At 36.1% G+C, this 16,155-nt stretch overlaps 1 protein-coding gene across 2 annotated transcripts in view; it reads left to right on the top strand.

Annotated features, from left to right (window-relative positions):
* THBS2 (thrombospondin 2) overlaps positions 1-15,554 on the top strand; it is a 33,157-nt gene extending 17,603 nt beyond the window's left edge. For both annotated transcript variants that reach the window (XM_034060473.1, XM_031048498.2), the window contains exons 14-22: positions 844-951; positions 2,759-2,918; positions 3,889-4,007; positions 4,643-4,877; positions 7,900-8,127; positions 8,582-8,853; positions 9,789-9,886; positions 12,240-12,379; positions 13,035-15,554. In XM_034060473.1, the coding sequence (XP_033916364.1) occupies positions 844-951; positions 2,759-2,918; positions 3,889-4,007; positions 4,643-4,877; positions 7,900-8,127; positions 8,582-8,853; positions 9,789-9,886; positions 12,240-12,379; positions 13,035-13,042 (1,368 nt within the window). In that variant the 3' untranslated portion in view covers positions 13,043-15,554. The remainder of the gene's footprint in view (positions 1-843; positions 952-2,758; positions 2,919-3,888; positions 4,008-4,642; positions 4,878-7,899; positions 8,128-8,581; positions 8,854-9,788; positions 9,887-12,239; positions 12,380-13,034) is intronic.
* The last annotated feature ends 601 nt before the right edge of the window (positions 15,555-16,155 follow it).

The following is a 16,155-nucleotide window of genomic DNA, read 5'->3' as shown; positions in this document are numbered from 1 at the left end:
AGGTATTTCTTCATGCAATTGGCAGATTCGGTTTTGATACAGTAGATACAGAATGTGAGGAGTGAGAATAACAGATGTATTCTTAGCCAGTGGTAGAACTGCAATCCATTTTTAGCTGATTCTAGTATTTTTAAAAGGAATACATCTTAAAAGTTTAACAAACTATTTCACTTCTAATTTTTTTCAGTGTAACGTAAGACTTGCTCATTTAAAATAAAGACTTGCTCATTTAAAATAAAAAAGCTGTGATACAAAGTAGAGGTACATTTGCCTTTTGTTTTCAATGCTATGGGAGCACGAGATTGCCATGTACTCTTTTGCTGAACAGTATAAAGTCACATTTTCCAAACCCCTTTCTAACAATGTGCCCCTTCATTGCTGTGTACTACTTTGTTCCATTAACTTTCCATATGAGCAACTATTACTGAAGATCATCTCCTGGCTTGTGTCTTTATTTTTCTGGCAGCCAAACCTGGTCATTTTATTTGTAATCTTCAAACATACTTCATGAGTTGTCTATAAAAAGTTTATGTAAGAGTTCATGTGTGTGCATGTGGTGTGCTTGTTCTCTGCTAGATGGTTTCATCTTAAATTTACTGGAAACATTGCTTTGACAGAAGGAGAGATGGGAAATAGAATGATTTGCAGATGCATTTCACTTACTTTACAGTATGAAAGCAGCAAATGAACTACTATCTTTGGCAGCAAACAAACAGACACTTTCAAAAGTATTTGTGATTGATCTTGTTTTATAGTCTCTGGTGTACCATATCTACTTTTCTGCCCAGGCAAGTCATTCTGACATAATATAAACATAATGCACTGATTATTTCTTTTGGCCAGGATAACTGCCCCCTTCTGCCTAACTCTGGCCAAGAAGACTTTGATAAAGATGGCAAAGGAGATGCCTGTGATGAGGATGATGACAATGATGGTGTCGAAGATGACAAAGTAAGATATGTTTCTGTGTCTTCAGTACACTTGATCTAAGCATCTGGCTTTAACAAAAACCATTACAATAGATGAGAGCTTTATTGTTCAGAACTTCAGCTGAATTATTCTTCACTGCCTTCCCTGGATATTATCTGGTACACGGTAAAGCTGTGTTCAGTCAAAGGAGAGTAGCATTGTGAAGAGCAAAGCAGCCTGGGGAACCTGGGTGTGAATTATGTTCTCCATATTAGTTCTGGGTTTAGTGGTGTGCATAAAAACAGATCAATGAAAAGTAGCTTTGGCTTTTGTATTTTGCAATGGGAGAATGGTAGGTCCATTGTATTTGAAAAGCTGGTAAATACTACATCTGAGGTGTGTTGGAAACAAGGGATGATGGGTAATAACTATAAACACAGCCAGCATCAATCGGAAATAACACGGGGAAAGTACCTAGCCTGGTTCATACTTTACTCCTCTACATCTGCCAGCAAAACCGAAATTAATTTTCATGTAGAGTCCAGAAGATAGACAGTCAGTCTAAACCTGTTCTCCCTGTGCATCCAGCCAAAGGACAGAGGCTCCTCCAGAGTGGGATTCACCCTGCCTATTCTGAACATGTTGCAAATGAGTGAATTGGTTTTAGTTCACTGCTCCTCTTTGTTTCCTTCAGAGGGAGCCTACATGCCCAAGAGCTTCAGATGGTCAAAGTTGGGTTAGGCCTGTGTTCATGTAATGTTTCTATTTGGAAGATTTCAAAACCAAAAGAATAATTTGATAAAAGAATATGTTTTTGTACATAGATTTAAAAAACTGTAGCCAGAACAATTGTTTTATGAACAATATATTTTTTTAATTGCCACTACATCTTGTCCTAGAGTATACAATTTATTTCTGAGGAATTTAAAATGTGGTAAAAAACTATTTCTTAGTAAATCACTTTTGCTTTAGCAGAAAAAAAATGAGTTTAAATTTTTTTTTCCGTATGACCTCCTTTCAGATTCCATGATGCTGATATAGCCCTTACTCTCACTAATTAGGTTTGGTTTTATTGTTCTTTGCTTTCCACACCAAGTACTTCCTTGTGCCTGTGCCCGTGTGTAATTTGAGGATGTGTGAAACATAGGAGTTCTTGTTCTGGCAAACTTCCAAATTATGGAATAAACTAAAACAAAATTTTCAAAATTCCCCTTAAAAGACATGGTCTCAGGGAAAAAATATTCTGAGTCAGTGATGGTCTTTAAAATTAACTTTGTTTTTTTGAAACTTATTGCGTTTTATTATCATATGCAGTATAACAGACCCCACAAAAAAGTTAAACCTTTTTTAAATTGAAGAATCAAAATATGTGGTTTTAAAAGTGAGAATATTATTGCTAGTTTGTTCCAAAAAAAAAACCTCAGAGTAATAATTATTTTTTTTCTCAGAAAACATAAACTGCAGCTGAATTTGGCCTGATTTTGCAACATGTTCTGGTTTTTTTTTTTTTTAATAAAATAATGCATGTACAAGTAATACTCTTTTGTTGAAATATTAATACAGATCCAATTTAAAATGCCTGTTCCTATCCTTGTGATATTTGAACATATTCACATGTCATGTACAAAACCAGCCAGTGAGTCAGGCTGTCCAGATGGCACCCCATTCCCACCAAGATTTTCAGTGAAAGTACAGCTTGTCCATTAAATAAAATGTGGATTAATAGTTTGAATTTTAGTTGGGTTTTTTTTGGCCTCTGTCCAAGCTTAAAAGGAAGAGTTACCACTTCATAGTATGCTCTCATGAGTTGTGATTTACATTCTGAAATCTTCTATTTCTTCTTATTTAGGACAATTGCCCTCTTCTGTTCAACCCTCGTCAGTTTGATTATGACAAGGATGAAGTTGGTGACCGCTGTGATAATTGCCCCTATGTGCACAACCCTGCTCAGATTGACACAGACAATAATGGGGAGGGAGACTCATGTGCTGTGGATATTGATGGAGATGGTATGCTTTTAATTTTGTTAATTGTATGCTGTTCTATGAGTACACTTTGCATTATGTCCAGTAAGATGGGCTACATGCTTTTATACATGGAATAAAATTGGGTATAACAGCTCAAAAAGGCAGAAGAGAAGACCTGAATTTCATCTGTTCTGTGTTAGCATAGTTGTCCAGAAAGTCCCAAGATAGTTACAATGGATATTATTGAAGAATAATTCACAGCAAGTCTTTTATCAGTGTAACCCTAAGAAAAAATATTTAACTTGTCTGTGTTCCAAAGTAATCAGTGCCTAATATAACATTTCTGTTGACTTCTTTTTGCCTTTTTAGGGAGGTAAAAAAATATCAGAACATCCAGGCGTTTAAGACAATGCCTGTAGGAAATCAATCTGCTTTGCTGTAAGTATAAAGCAAAGCCCATAGTAATCCAAATACACATTTTTGTGTGTGTTAAAATAATATTAAAGGTGCTTATTTCATCTACCAGTGCGTGCCTATATGACTCAGATTTGATCAGATCTAAGGAGGGGGAAAAGCACTTAAATGTCTCTCAAAAATTTGTGAGAATAAGGAAGTACTAGAAGCTGAAGAAATCCAGTTTTGGTAAGAGTTTAAACTTCTGGATGCTTATTTGACTTGAATTTCTGAGCATTTTGAAGTCCTCTCATCTCTGTGATCTTCAGGTTCTTAGTAGTACTTAAGATAGATCTGAATTTGAAGACAAGTGTAATCATATGCTATTGGCTGAAAAATTATGCAAACATCCAGGGGCCATATAATATAGGAAAGGGTTCTTTTATCGTTTCCAGAGAGATATGCCAATATGTTGCAGTAGTCAGAAAACTTGTGAACCCTTTAAGAGCCTTAGTTCTTTACTAAGGACTCCTACAGTTGTGTGTGTGGCTGTCTGTGCTGGATGCTGTATCATTCTGATTTTTTCAATCTTTTTTCCTTTTTTTTTTTTCCTTCATAGACATTTTTAATGAACGAGATAATTGTCCTTATGTCTATAACACAGACCAGAGTGATACAGATGGTGATGGAGTTGGTGATCAGTGCGATAATTGTCCCTTGATGCATAATCCAGACCAGGTAAATGTTAGAGATAATTTCCTTAATGGTAATATCAGAACAAGAGTAGAGAATTGTTATCACTCCCCATTTACTCTAGAGCTGAAGAAGAGAACCTGTATTGCTAATGTTCACATCTCAGGTTGTCAGATCCCTTTTTAACAGATTGTTATGGGTTCAGCAGTACTAGATGAAATGAAGTAGAGTGATGATGTCTTTCAATTCATCTTTAAGGCTTTGGTGAACTGCTTTATTGCCCGATGGCAAGTGATTACAGCCTCAGGACTGCATTTGATATACCTGAGTTTGATGGTCTATGTGCAGATAAGTAATGTCAAGAGCACAGAAGTGATAGGAAAATGTTCTGCCCAGACTGACACTCCCATGCGATCTCTAGAGTAAGAACAATGAAGCTGATTGTGGCCAAGGACTTGCCTTGGAAATGTCTTTGGGACCAGATCTTGTGCACTGATGACAGGATAAGTGGCCATACTAGTTTGAAAATGTTTCTGTTTGAAGCATGGTTGCCATCATAATATCACTTTTCCTCAGAGATGTCCTTGAAGAGAAGTGGTGAGAAGTTAACTACCAGGCTATCTGTACTTTTGTGTTTAGTAACCCTAATAAATTTACTCTTCAAATTTTTTTTGGGGTAGACTGATGCAGATAATGACCTTGTTGGTGACCAGTGTGACAACAATGAGGACATAGATGAAGATGGCCACCAGAACAACCAGGATAACTGCCCTTACATCCCCAATGCAAACCAGGCTGACCATGATAAAGATGGTAAAGGAGATGCCTGTGATCCCGATGATGATAATGATGGTGTCCCAGATGACAGAGACAATTGTCGTCTTAGATACAACCCCGAGCAGGAGGACTCTGATGGTAAGAACAATAGCATATGTATTTAATTTAGTTCTTGGTATCCAATTATCTTGGATTATTAATACATAATAAAGAGAGAGACTTCAGATCAAACCATGCTGCTTTTGACATTTGAGGCACCATTGACTTCAGTGGAACTGAACTGTCCAATTTGGTCCAGGGTCAGAGCAGTAGAACAGAAGAATATCTTTAACAAATATTAAAAGAAAAAAAACATTTTTTTATATACTTATGATTTTCACTTTGAATTGAAATGTTAAAAATCTTGGAAAATATTTCAAATAGAAGTTTTAAAGAAAGGAAAAATTATCTGTTTTTCTTTCCAAACATTATCTTCTGAAAAGCAGAATAAGAAAAGAATATGGTTTACTGCTCTGTTTTATTTTGAAAACCAGACTATTTCTCCAGGTTTTTTAGGTCTAAAATGCTTTTTAATTTTTAACTATTTTGATTTAAAAAAAGTTTCTGTGAGCAGCTTTTCTCAAATTTGCTTTATAAGTAGCCTTAAATATGTCTTAATGATGTATATGTCTGTTTTTAAAATAGTCATATCGCAGTTTAAAAAATGGATACACAGTTGTTCTTTTCTCCAATTCTGTGGTAAAATGTTGCTGGTTACTCTCTTCTTGGCAGTATTTCAGTAATGAAACAGTGATAGTTTCATAATCATAAATGTAATTTAGAAAATATTTATGATCTACTGAAAACCACCATAATATGTCTACATGTAATGGCCCTTGTAGTAGATACAGGTGAGCAATTTCTGTTCTGAGTTATTATGCAGCTTGCTGGAGTCATTCTATGTGAAATTGAAAGAAGATTTTAACACGTACACAATGTGGTTTCATGTACCTTTAGAAAGATAAAATTCTGAGCACTGACTCTTTTCCCTCTGGCAGTAGGAAGTTTGTAGTCAGTAGTAGTTTTTAAATTACTTAATCCTTCAGTCCAATTACATATTTGGAATATATTTGTACTTGCCAGTCTCTGGAATCACCCCTTAATTTCAGAAGTATTCCAGAATAAAGGTGCCCCCACCCTGGGATAGTTTGTTGTAGTCATCTGTCATCTGGATCTTGTGAAGGAGGCTGCATTTAAGTATGGAGTAAGGATCACAAAAAGCATAAATATAAACAGTTTAGCCAGCTCATCACTGTCATTAGTGGTAGGTCCAACAGAAGTCTTGGAAAAGCAATAAATAAAGCCAAAAGATGCTCCCACGCTCTGAAGATGTGAGCTATACCATATGAAGATGAGACCCTGGAGAGAACTGTTGGACATGGCTAGGTAAACAAACACTTTCTAATTTTCCTTGACATGGAGTCAATGTTGTCAACAGCAGCTCAGTACCAAATGAACATCAGCAGGACTTTTCAGTGAATAATTAGATTCTCCTGTGACTCAAGAATTACCTCTTTCATATTGGCAAGAGAATAAAATTGGAAATTCATTCACTTTTATCCAATAAGTACTAAGACAAACAGGTGCAGGAGCACACAGCTGGTCAGGATTTGAAGTGCTCCATGGCTGATTGCCAGAGTGGAAAATGGGACCACTTTACCATGTATCTGGACTGCAGAGTGTCTTTGAGATACTAGGTGCTTCATATTTTCCTATTAATTTTTTTTTTGGCTGTTGCCTAAAGCTCATTCTGCTTTCTCTGTGAAAGCTTTATACTTGGACAATGCTGTGCTGGTTAGGCTTAATAATGTAGCTTTCAATTTTCCTGTGAAGCATCTAGTAGCAGGTCAGTATTGAATGAGCTGGATCATTGCTATTTCCTATTGTGTTAATTCCCATGTACTTAGAGCAGTCACAAATAACTTAAATGCAGCTGCACAGCTCCATGAGGATAGAAACAAATTAGCTGACAGTTCTGGTTTTATGTTAGTACCCAGTGTAATATCCAGTGGTTTCTGTTATAAAAGTTGGGGCCATTTGCAAATTTGTTTCTGTACTTGTCTAGCCAAGATTTTCTGCTATATTTTCAAGTGTTTGTACTGTTATATGCCACTGAATAATAGTGGCATTGGCGATGAGTTTTTTTTTTTTTTTAGATGCCTTCTTTCAGCACCTACTATTCAAGGCAAGGCATCTCTCCAATATTATGGGTAAATTAAGAAAGGAAATAATTTTTTTCTTTTTTTTTAAAAATACTGAGTATAATAAAAATACTGGGCAGAAGCACACCTGTAGCTGAACTCTATGGATGTATTTTTAGGTTCTCTAAAAACTTATGTAATTCGTGTAACAAAACTTGGTATTTTCATTTCTCTAAGGCTAGTCCTATTGGATACAGTGCTGTTTTATTTTTTCTTACATATTCCTGAAGCACCACATTTTCTTTAAGACAAGTTGCTCTACCCATAAGTGAAAGACTAAGAGCATCTTTCAAAATACTACAAAATATTGCAGTATTTTACTGCAATACTGTCTCCACTTCTTTTGACATCTGGGTGACACTTCTGCAGTCTGAAGCACCTTAGATGAAACCAATCTTGAGACAGAGATAAAAGTCTGAAAATATTTAATATCTTCAGTAGTATATACAGATTTAGTAATGTGCAGGAAGATTAAGTTTTTAATGCTATTGTTTGAAATTATTTACACTGCACGTATTAATGAGGCATTTGTATCCACATCTGGGACAAATCAAACTGAAAATGTAATACAAGAATTAGTGAATTACATAGACATAGTAAACTTCCAACTTTTCCCACCCTGATTCCAAAGCAGCATATAGTCTGGGGCCAGATTGATCATTGTCATAAACCACTGACAGGACAGTTTATTGACAATTTTGGCCCTGATCTAAGTTGATGATTTCTTCCAGTCATTACCAGCAATATTTCAAATTGACTTTTAGAGAATGAAGTTTTCTTTGGAGTTGTTTGGAGTGTTCTTTGAGAAGCAAGAGAATAACATACTTGTTTATCACAAATTTCTTCCATCATTGGGAGAGCTCCTAGGAAGACTGAATAAATTATTAACAATTGCATTTGTTTATTCACATTGCTTATAGGTGATGGCAGGGGTGATATTTGCAAAGATGACTTTGACAATGACAATGTTCCGGATATTTATGATGTTTGCCCTGAAAACAATGCCATAAGTGAGACTGATTTCAGAAAGTTCCAGATGGTCCCACTGGACCCCAAGGGAACAGCTCAGATTGATCCCAACTGGGTTATTCGCCACCAAGGCAAGGAACTGGTACAGACTGCCAATTCTGATCCTGGAATAGCTGTAGGTGAGTATATGAAGACAGGCACTGTCTTCAGAAAATGAACCAGTGATTGGGTGATAGGGAAAGGAAAAAAATAAAAGGTATATAAACACACCTTTTTGGTGCTGCAAGCTTTAGATGGATACATGGGAACAATGTATATGCCCAAATGAAAACCAGGTAGATGCTGTTTGCCTTTGACTATGTATCTGATTACTGACTGAAACAAACATAAAATACCCAGTTGAAGAACTTGATATAAGTACAGTGTTTTCAATGCCCCTTGTAAACAACTTATTTCCCTCCAGAAGCCTCCATGTAATAGGTAGGCAAGTGTAATTACTTCGTCTCCTACAGGTAAGAAAACACAAAAGTTTATGACTTCTAGCAAAACTCAGGATAGAGCTGGGACTCTTTGGTGGGGGTGTCTGGGCTCAGCATGGTATCTCAATGGTTTGTTGCTTTTGTCCTCTCCCAGGCTATGATGAGTTCAGCTCTGTTGACTTCAGTGGGACGTTCTATGTTAACACAGATCGTGATGATGATTATGCTGGCTTTGTGTTTGGCTACCAGTCCAGCAGTCGGTTTTATGTTCTGATGTGGAAGCAGGTCACTCAGACCTACTGGGAGGACAAACCCACCAGGGCTTATGGCTATTCTGGTGTGTCACTCAAAGTAGTAAATTCAACAACTGGTGCTGGTGAACACTTGAGAAATGCCCTCTGGCACACAGGAAACACACCTGGACAGGTGAGAGATTTAAAACTTCAGGCCAACAGTACATGATTAATATTTTAAGAAGAAGGGAGGTGTCAAAGAATTTCCTTTCCACCTCAATTTTTGCAGATGTTTATCAGCTTTTCTTCAATTCCCACATTACTAGTGTCAATAATATTTGCATTGTGTTTCAAAGAAAACATTACATGTATAAAAAGCTACAAATGGAAAAAATTACAAAAGGGAAGATGTGATGTGGTCCAGAGAAAGGAGTGAGAGGTCTCAGTTATCCACAAATCCTTTGTGAACTCTGTATTGGCACTTGCTTCTTTGGCGTTCCAGCTTGTTTCGATTATATGTGGTTTAGAGTTCAGTAGCCAGTGACAGCCAAAGAGAAAATAAATGAAAACAGTGAGAAAAACTGCTGCTGTTCCAAATAGGGCCCAGCCATGGAAGAAACTCATGCCTTTTGGAAATTAGTGGAACTTTGTGTGTAGATAGTAATTTAGAACTTCGGGGCTCCTTGCAGGAAGAGGACCCTGACTCTGTGGAAGCAATTTCAAGGAGCAGACCACAGGCAGTAACATCTGTGCAAGCTGCAATCCCTCTTCTTTGGTGGAGTCACTCATGCAGATAGGAGAATTAACACTGACTCTGGCAACATGGATGTGTATGTGCAAACAAGGGCAGGACTTCCTAAGGGAAGTCAGGTTTGATGCTGTAATGGTCTTCAGTGACTTCAGCTATGAAACTACAGATGAGTAACTGATCAATAATTCAAGGTGTAAATTTTCGTTACTCTCCCCCTATAAGAGAGGTTTGGGGATCATACCATTAAATATCGAACTCTATTTTCAGTTTCATGCTCTGCAGCAAATGAGCTTTGGTTGCAAGTACAGTTTCTATAGTGGATGTACAATTACTGGAGCACAGTCTGTTCTAATAAGCCATTTGTATTCCTACTATAGGTGCGTACATTGTGGCATGATCCCAAGAACATTGGCTGGAAAGATTATACTGCTTACCGGTGGCATTTGATTCATAGACCTAAAACAGGGTTAATAAAGTAAGAAATGTTTCTTCACCTCTATTTTCTGGTAGCAAAACTTTTGTCTCTCTTGATATAAGAGTTATGTTATCCGTTTTTTTGTCAGTCCTGATAATGATAATAGTCATGTGACAGTTTGTTACAGTATTTTGGGGACATTTTGTTATCCTTAGAATAAGTTATTTTTCTTTTCAGATGTTTTCAATTTAGGCTAGATGGTTCAGTATTTACATCAGATAAATATTATTGCATTAAAGAAAACAAGAAATTTCTGGGAAAAAAGAAAAAAAAAGCTTTCCTGTAAAGGAACCAAAAATTCCAGAGCAAAACTCAAAGCAAGATTAGAACAAGAGATTCCTCCCCAGCCTCTGGAATTTGAATGAATGAAATTAATCAGAACCATCAGAATTGCCACAGGGAAGTAGGCCAATGGCCTGTCTACTTCAGCATCCTGTCTCCCATAGTGGCTTATATGAAATGCTGCAGAAGCAGCTATGTGCACATCTGTAATGCACACAACAAGGTGCTATGGCATATGACTTTCTTTAGAGCCCAGCTGCTTATTTAATATTCCAAAGAATGAGCATTAACTGTCCCTGTCAGTTTTATCTTCTACTAACTACTGGACCTGTAAAGGATGTTTTCCATGTGGCACAGTATGAACTTACCTCTTAAGGTCTTGTTTGTGCCTATAACAGTTATTCATTTGGTTGTAAGAGAGAAAGGGTAAACAAATTTAGATACACTAAGTTGCTAAAGGTTACCTGTTTCTTGGAAAGAAAATAATTTCTTTATGCATAAAAGTATTGCAGTGCAAAGCATTGGCTGATACAGGTCAAAAGGAAAGTTGAGTTTTTCCTTTATGTTGCTGGTACCTGTATCCTCATTTGCAGAATCTGCTTAGTGTCAGACAATGCATGTTTCAACTGATAACCCATTAGATTATTCTAGCATGACAAAGTCTATGATCCAGGGCATTAAATTCCTTAATTCTTTAGGGTGGTTTTATAGATAATAAAATCAATGATTTCACTAATATAGTCATGAAACCATTTTATTTGTACAAAAATAGCAATTTCTTATTAACATGTTTTGAGCTACACGTTCTTGATTTGTTTTTTTGTTTTTTTTTTTTTTGGTGGGATGAAAAATTTATTAAAGTCTTTCCATATGTTTTGGGGTTTTGAAATTTCAATAATTACATTAAATAGGGTTACTTGAACATGAAAACCTGTCATTCTTTTTGCTATTCTTTTTACAGGCTATTAAGTACAGATTTCAGCATGCGGTTTCTTACTTCTCTTTGGGCATTTTTCAGAAAATAAGACACTTTAAGATATAGCAAGTGCTGTATATGAATTTCACCCTAAGCAGAAATCTCCCTAACCTTTGATTTATAGGAAGCTGTTCAAGTGTTTTAGTCTTCATATGAAGCCATGTATTTCTGCTTTGTATAACTAATGTATTAATTGAAGCAGGACCATGATCCCTTCCTCTAGAGACTTCTCTAACTAACAGACTATGGAGTTGTTTCTTATTTAACCCTAAAGCTATTTTAAGAGACTGAGAGCCTAAGAACCTTGACTGTCTCAAGGTCTCCCATGAGAAGTGGAGAATCCAAGCTCAAGGAACTGCAGTCTATCTGATAGAGAAGGAAAATGAAGAAATGTCTTCTTGGTCTTTTGGCTTCAAGTTAGATGCCCAAAACACTGCAAGAAACAGTCAGCTCTTCCCCCTAAAACAACAAAAAACCCAAACCAACCCACCAAAACCTCTACAGACACCCCCCTACACACACATGTTCTCTTTCTTTTCCAATTTATTATTAGTCATTTGTGTCAAAACCCTTCCAGCTATCATTGAGCTCTTAAAATGTCTGAAATTAAGATTCAGCATGTCTCAAATTAATGTTTTGTTTTACTCAAGGGATGATTCTTACAATTTTAGATGTTGGCCCTTGCACCTAAAGATAAATAAATCAGCCATTCAGACAGCTGTAAAGATGACTTTGCTAAGTGATGTGGCAAGGTCTTGTGCTAACCTCTGAGTTCACAGGGACAAGGGCTTATCAATGAATGCTAGCACATGACATAGTTCATTCCAGGAGACATGACTTCTAAATAAAGAATTGGGAAATCTTTTGCAGATGGTGTGCATGAAAATACTCATGGAACAGCTCCACTGCTTCTGATTAATGTGTTGTGGCTGCCAGCCAGGTGGGCGTGAGATAGAGATGAGAAGTGATCTTTACAATGCAGTTGGGTTTTCTGGTGCCTTGTTAAAATTAATTCTGTTTTAGTTCTTGGGAACTGTCAGCAGCACTGAACACTGTATTATCCTTATCTAATTTAAATTATGTTATTCTTTACAGAGTTTTAGTGTATGAAGGGAAACAAGTGATGGTGGATTCTGGACCAATTTATGATACAACATTTGCTGGTGGACGATTAGGTCTTTTCGTCTTCTCTCAAGAGATGGTCTATTTCTCTGACCTCAAATATGAATGCAGAGGTTAGTTATAGAAAATGTCTGGGAAATGCTGAAGACTTTGTTAACCTGTGGAGCAGAGTGAAATATGGAAACTAAAAGTATCCTCTAGTTACTGAAAGCAATATATAATACCATAACATGGAGTAAACCTTGATTTATTGAAATACCATGAATGCCCTTTGCCAATATAGTAATCTCTATTTAAATAACAAAAAACAGATGTTTTAATACTACCCACCTGGAGAAAATGAGATTGAAATCTCTTAGTCAGATGCGTTCTTAGAATTCTCTGTATACATTCACTTTCCTTTGTAGGCTATTTCAGTGTGTCCTGCGGGCAGAGCTACTTCTGGATCATTCAAGAGGCATGAAGGGAAAAGCAGATATTTTTTATTGAGCATGTCTGTCTATAGTGCCTTGTCTGAAATGTTTTCAAATATGAAAATGCTTTCCCAGGGTTTCTTCTATATGATTTTTATGTACATTTAGATATGTAGTTGCACATACACGGACAATTACCTATTTTTATATAAGTGCCTTCACATTTGTAGGACATGCAGAACAGGAAACATTGTGGGGACCTTTACTGTATCATGGTGGAGCTCTGTTCTTGTTTGTCTACCTAACCAAATAAAACAATCACAATTAATACTTTTTTTTTTCTGATTTCTTTCAGATGCTTGAGCAATGGTTGCTGCATTACCAGCAAAGTACTGTAAATGCTATGCAACCTAGACACCTCAGTACATCCTGGTACTCCCAGTTTCTGTTTTTGTGTACCTCCTGTCCTCTGTCCTCGTGCTCCACTCACCAGGTACCTTCCTGCTGACAGGAGTGCCTCAGCCATCCCTTCACCCAAGTGCCTTCTCACAGCCAGGATTAATGAAACCTAAATGTGAGCATCTGACCCACCACTGAAGCAGTAGCAGATTGATACATTAGAACACTTCTGTAGAGTGAACACATGGGGTTTTATTTGTCTTTTTTTCAAGGAATGACGTTTACATATAAAAATGTAATTAGTTAATGTATTTATATATATGGAGAAAAAGAGGGGGGTGATGATTATCAGTCATTGTCTTTAAGTGATGAAAACTGTGTTTGAATAGCTTTCTGGGTGTATGATTGACACTTGTTCTGATCAGGACTGGACTTCAATAACACAAGGCTTCTGGGTCTAACTTTAGCAAAGTGATGGAGGGCTACACCAATGGTATCTATAATAACAGTGAAAATGTCTTTGGATAATAAAGATAAATTATGAACACTTCTTGATCCAAAAAGATGCTCTTTAGCTGATGAAGATGCTTTTAATACACCTATTAAAATTATAGTTGGTAGAAATGTCAGATTTGCCACTTAAAGCCTAGGAAAACCTTAATTCAGGCCAAACACAATCTAGAAACTCCCATGTGAAAGGGAAGAATGAGTCATGTAAACAAGCAAAGCCATCACTATTGTCTGACTTTCAAAAATTTATTTCCAATTGTTCTGTTACCATCATATTTTGCATTCCCTTGTAATAAAGAATATGCAGTGACCATGTGGAGCAAAATGAACCTGAACCACTTTCCCCACCTCTGCTGCAAAAAGCACTTTGAGATCCTGAATCGTAATGTGGGTTTTTGAAAAGGTGGCAAGGCCACTATTACTTAATTTGGTAATGTATGAATCTAAGGTTCCACTTATAAATATTTTGTTAGTATTTATAAAGATTATCACACAGAGCTATCTTCTCTGATAATTTATTTTAAAGCATGTCATATAATGCATTGGTAATACATACACAAATAATATTTTAAAGCTGTTTGTAAAAGCATACCACAATATGTAGATTTTGTCAAAGCATGGTATACACTTAAGCATAGTTTCATGGGTTATGTTCATGTATACATTAAAGTTGAATAATAATAAGGAATTTATAATTGGAACCTTAATATATATATCCAGTTACCCTAACTTTAATATTTTGTATTGATACCTATGTCTGCTGTATATAGAACTTCTTAAAGAATGCTAAAGGGATACAAGTGTTTATTCTAAACAGATACAACAGTTACTCAGATATACAAAAGTATAAACATGCTTAACTTTGTTTGTTTTGTTTTGTTTAAGTTGTATGAGCTTTGTTCAAAAAAGAACACACGCTGGTGTAATTTTATTCATAGATGGGTTATCTAATGGAATAATACAGTACCTCTGCCACCTTGTAGGGCAAAGTGAGCTAAGTTCTCTCACTTGAAATAGATTTTGTTGCTATATTCATTAGAAAGGAAACCACAGTTACTGGCTTTATTGCACATTTTATAGTGTTCATATTATCAAATCTTTTTTTTTTTTTTTGGTGGGGGGCTGGATTTGTTTCAATTTTTTTTTCCTGTTTTTTGTTTGCTTTTGTTTGGGTTTTTTGCCCCCTTTTTAAGGTTTTTAAACTTTTCAGTTTCTTTTTTTTGGTGTTTCAAATTGTGTACCTATGTCCCAAGCAGAAGGGAGGGTGACCTCATTAAATGTAGTGATTGTAATGGCTGTGTAGGGTTTTTTGTTTTGTCAGAGACAGACATCAATGTGGGGAAGAAGATGTTAATATTTGGACTGTATCATAATTTTCCTATTCTATGTAAATTATTTATGATGTTTTTTAAATTTCTAATTTTTTTTTTCCTTGCAAGTGTGTGTGAGAGAGTGAGATCAATGAAATTTCATTTGTTTTGCCAAAGATTGTAAATAATTATTTATTTGTTCACATGGACGGAACTTTATCATTTAACGTCCTGATTCATTTAGTCAGATCCTCATTTATATATATATTAAGAAATTAATGATAGGAAATAAACTGTAAAAAGGTTTTATATAAAAAACTCTCTTTACCTTTTTTATAGTTAAAATGCTTCTTTAAAGAAAATATTCCGTTCCCCAAAGTCCTCAGTTAAATAATCCACCTGCCTTACTATAAACCAATTTGTTTCAAGCAAACCAGCAAATCTGTTGCTTGGTTACAAATCACTATCTTCTAAGGTTGTAAACAGCAGATTTCCAGCTCACTCTGACAAGAAATCATTCCCAATGAAGTCTTTATTTGGCAGACTATCCCAGGTTTTATTTATAGCATTGCAACTGAGAAGCAGGAACTGGTCCTGCTTCTCTGAATTGTGTCTTGGCTGATGTGTTTGAACAAATACATGATCCTTCTCTGTAACTGCTTCTGCTGTGAGTCCCGTCTGAGTCTGTGATTTGTTGCTGTGAGTGAGGATTGCCTTCCTGCTGGAGAATTTCAGGACCAGTGAATCATCACTAACCAAATAAAATGAAAAAAAAATAGCATAAGAGATCTTTGCTAAAAGTAGGAACTGCTCCTAGGAAAGGGAATCTGAGTTGGATTAAGCAAGTAAGAATGCCCAGCATGCCAAAATGCTGATTTTGAGGTGTGAACTCAAGTCATATTATAACTATATTATATATATAACTGTAATATATGTCAGATGATACATATATAATTATAATATATAATAGCCCAACTATATAATTTTCTTGGCCTTACAAATATCCCACTGTTTGTTTTCCCTGGATTCAGTTCCAGTGCAAGTACTCAGAATACTGCACAAGAAAGTCCTCAGGACAGTCTTTTGATGAGTCTTTCAAACCAATGCAAGTTCTCAGTCATGTAGAGAGGTGACTTTCTTTTATTTATGCTGTGAGGACATCAATGATTGACACTGTTCAGGTAATAGATCAAGGTCTTGTTACCCAATGTTCTCAAGAGTCCCATTCAAAACTCTAGTATGGACCTGCAAGACAGT

Source organism: Melopsittacus undulatus, chromosome 3 (assembly GCF_012275295.1).
Source record: "Melopsittacus undulatus isolate bMelUnd1 chromosome 3, bMelUnd1.mat.Z, whole genome shotgun sequence".
Lineage (NCBI taxonomy): Eukaryota > Metazoa > Chordata > Aves > Psittaciformes > Psittaculidae > Melopsittacus > Melopsittacus undulatus.
The sequence above is the reverse complement of the archived record's forward strand: the minus strand, read 5'-3'. Positions and strand labels throughout refer to the sequence as shown.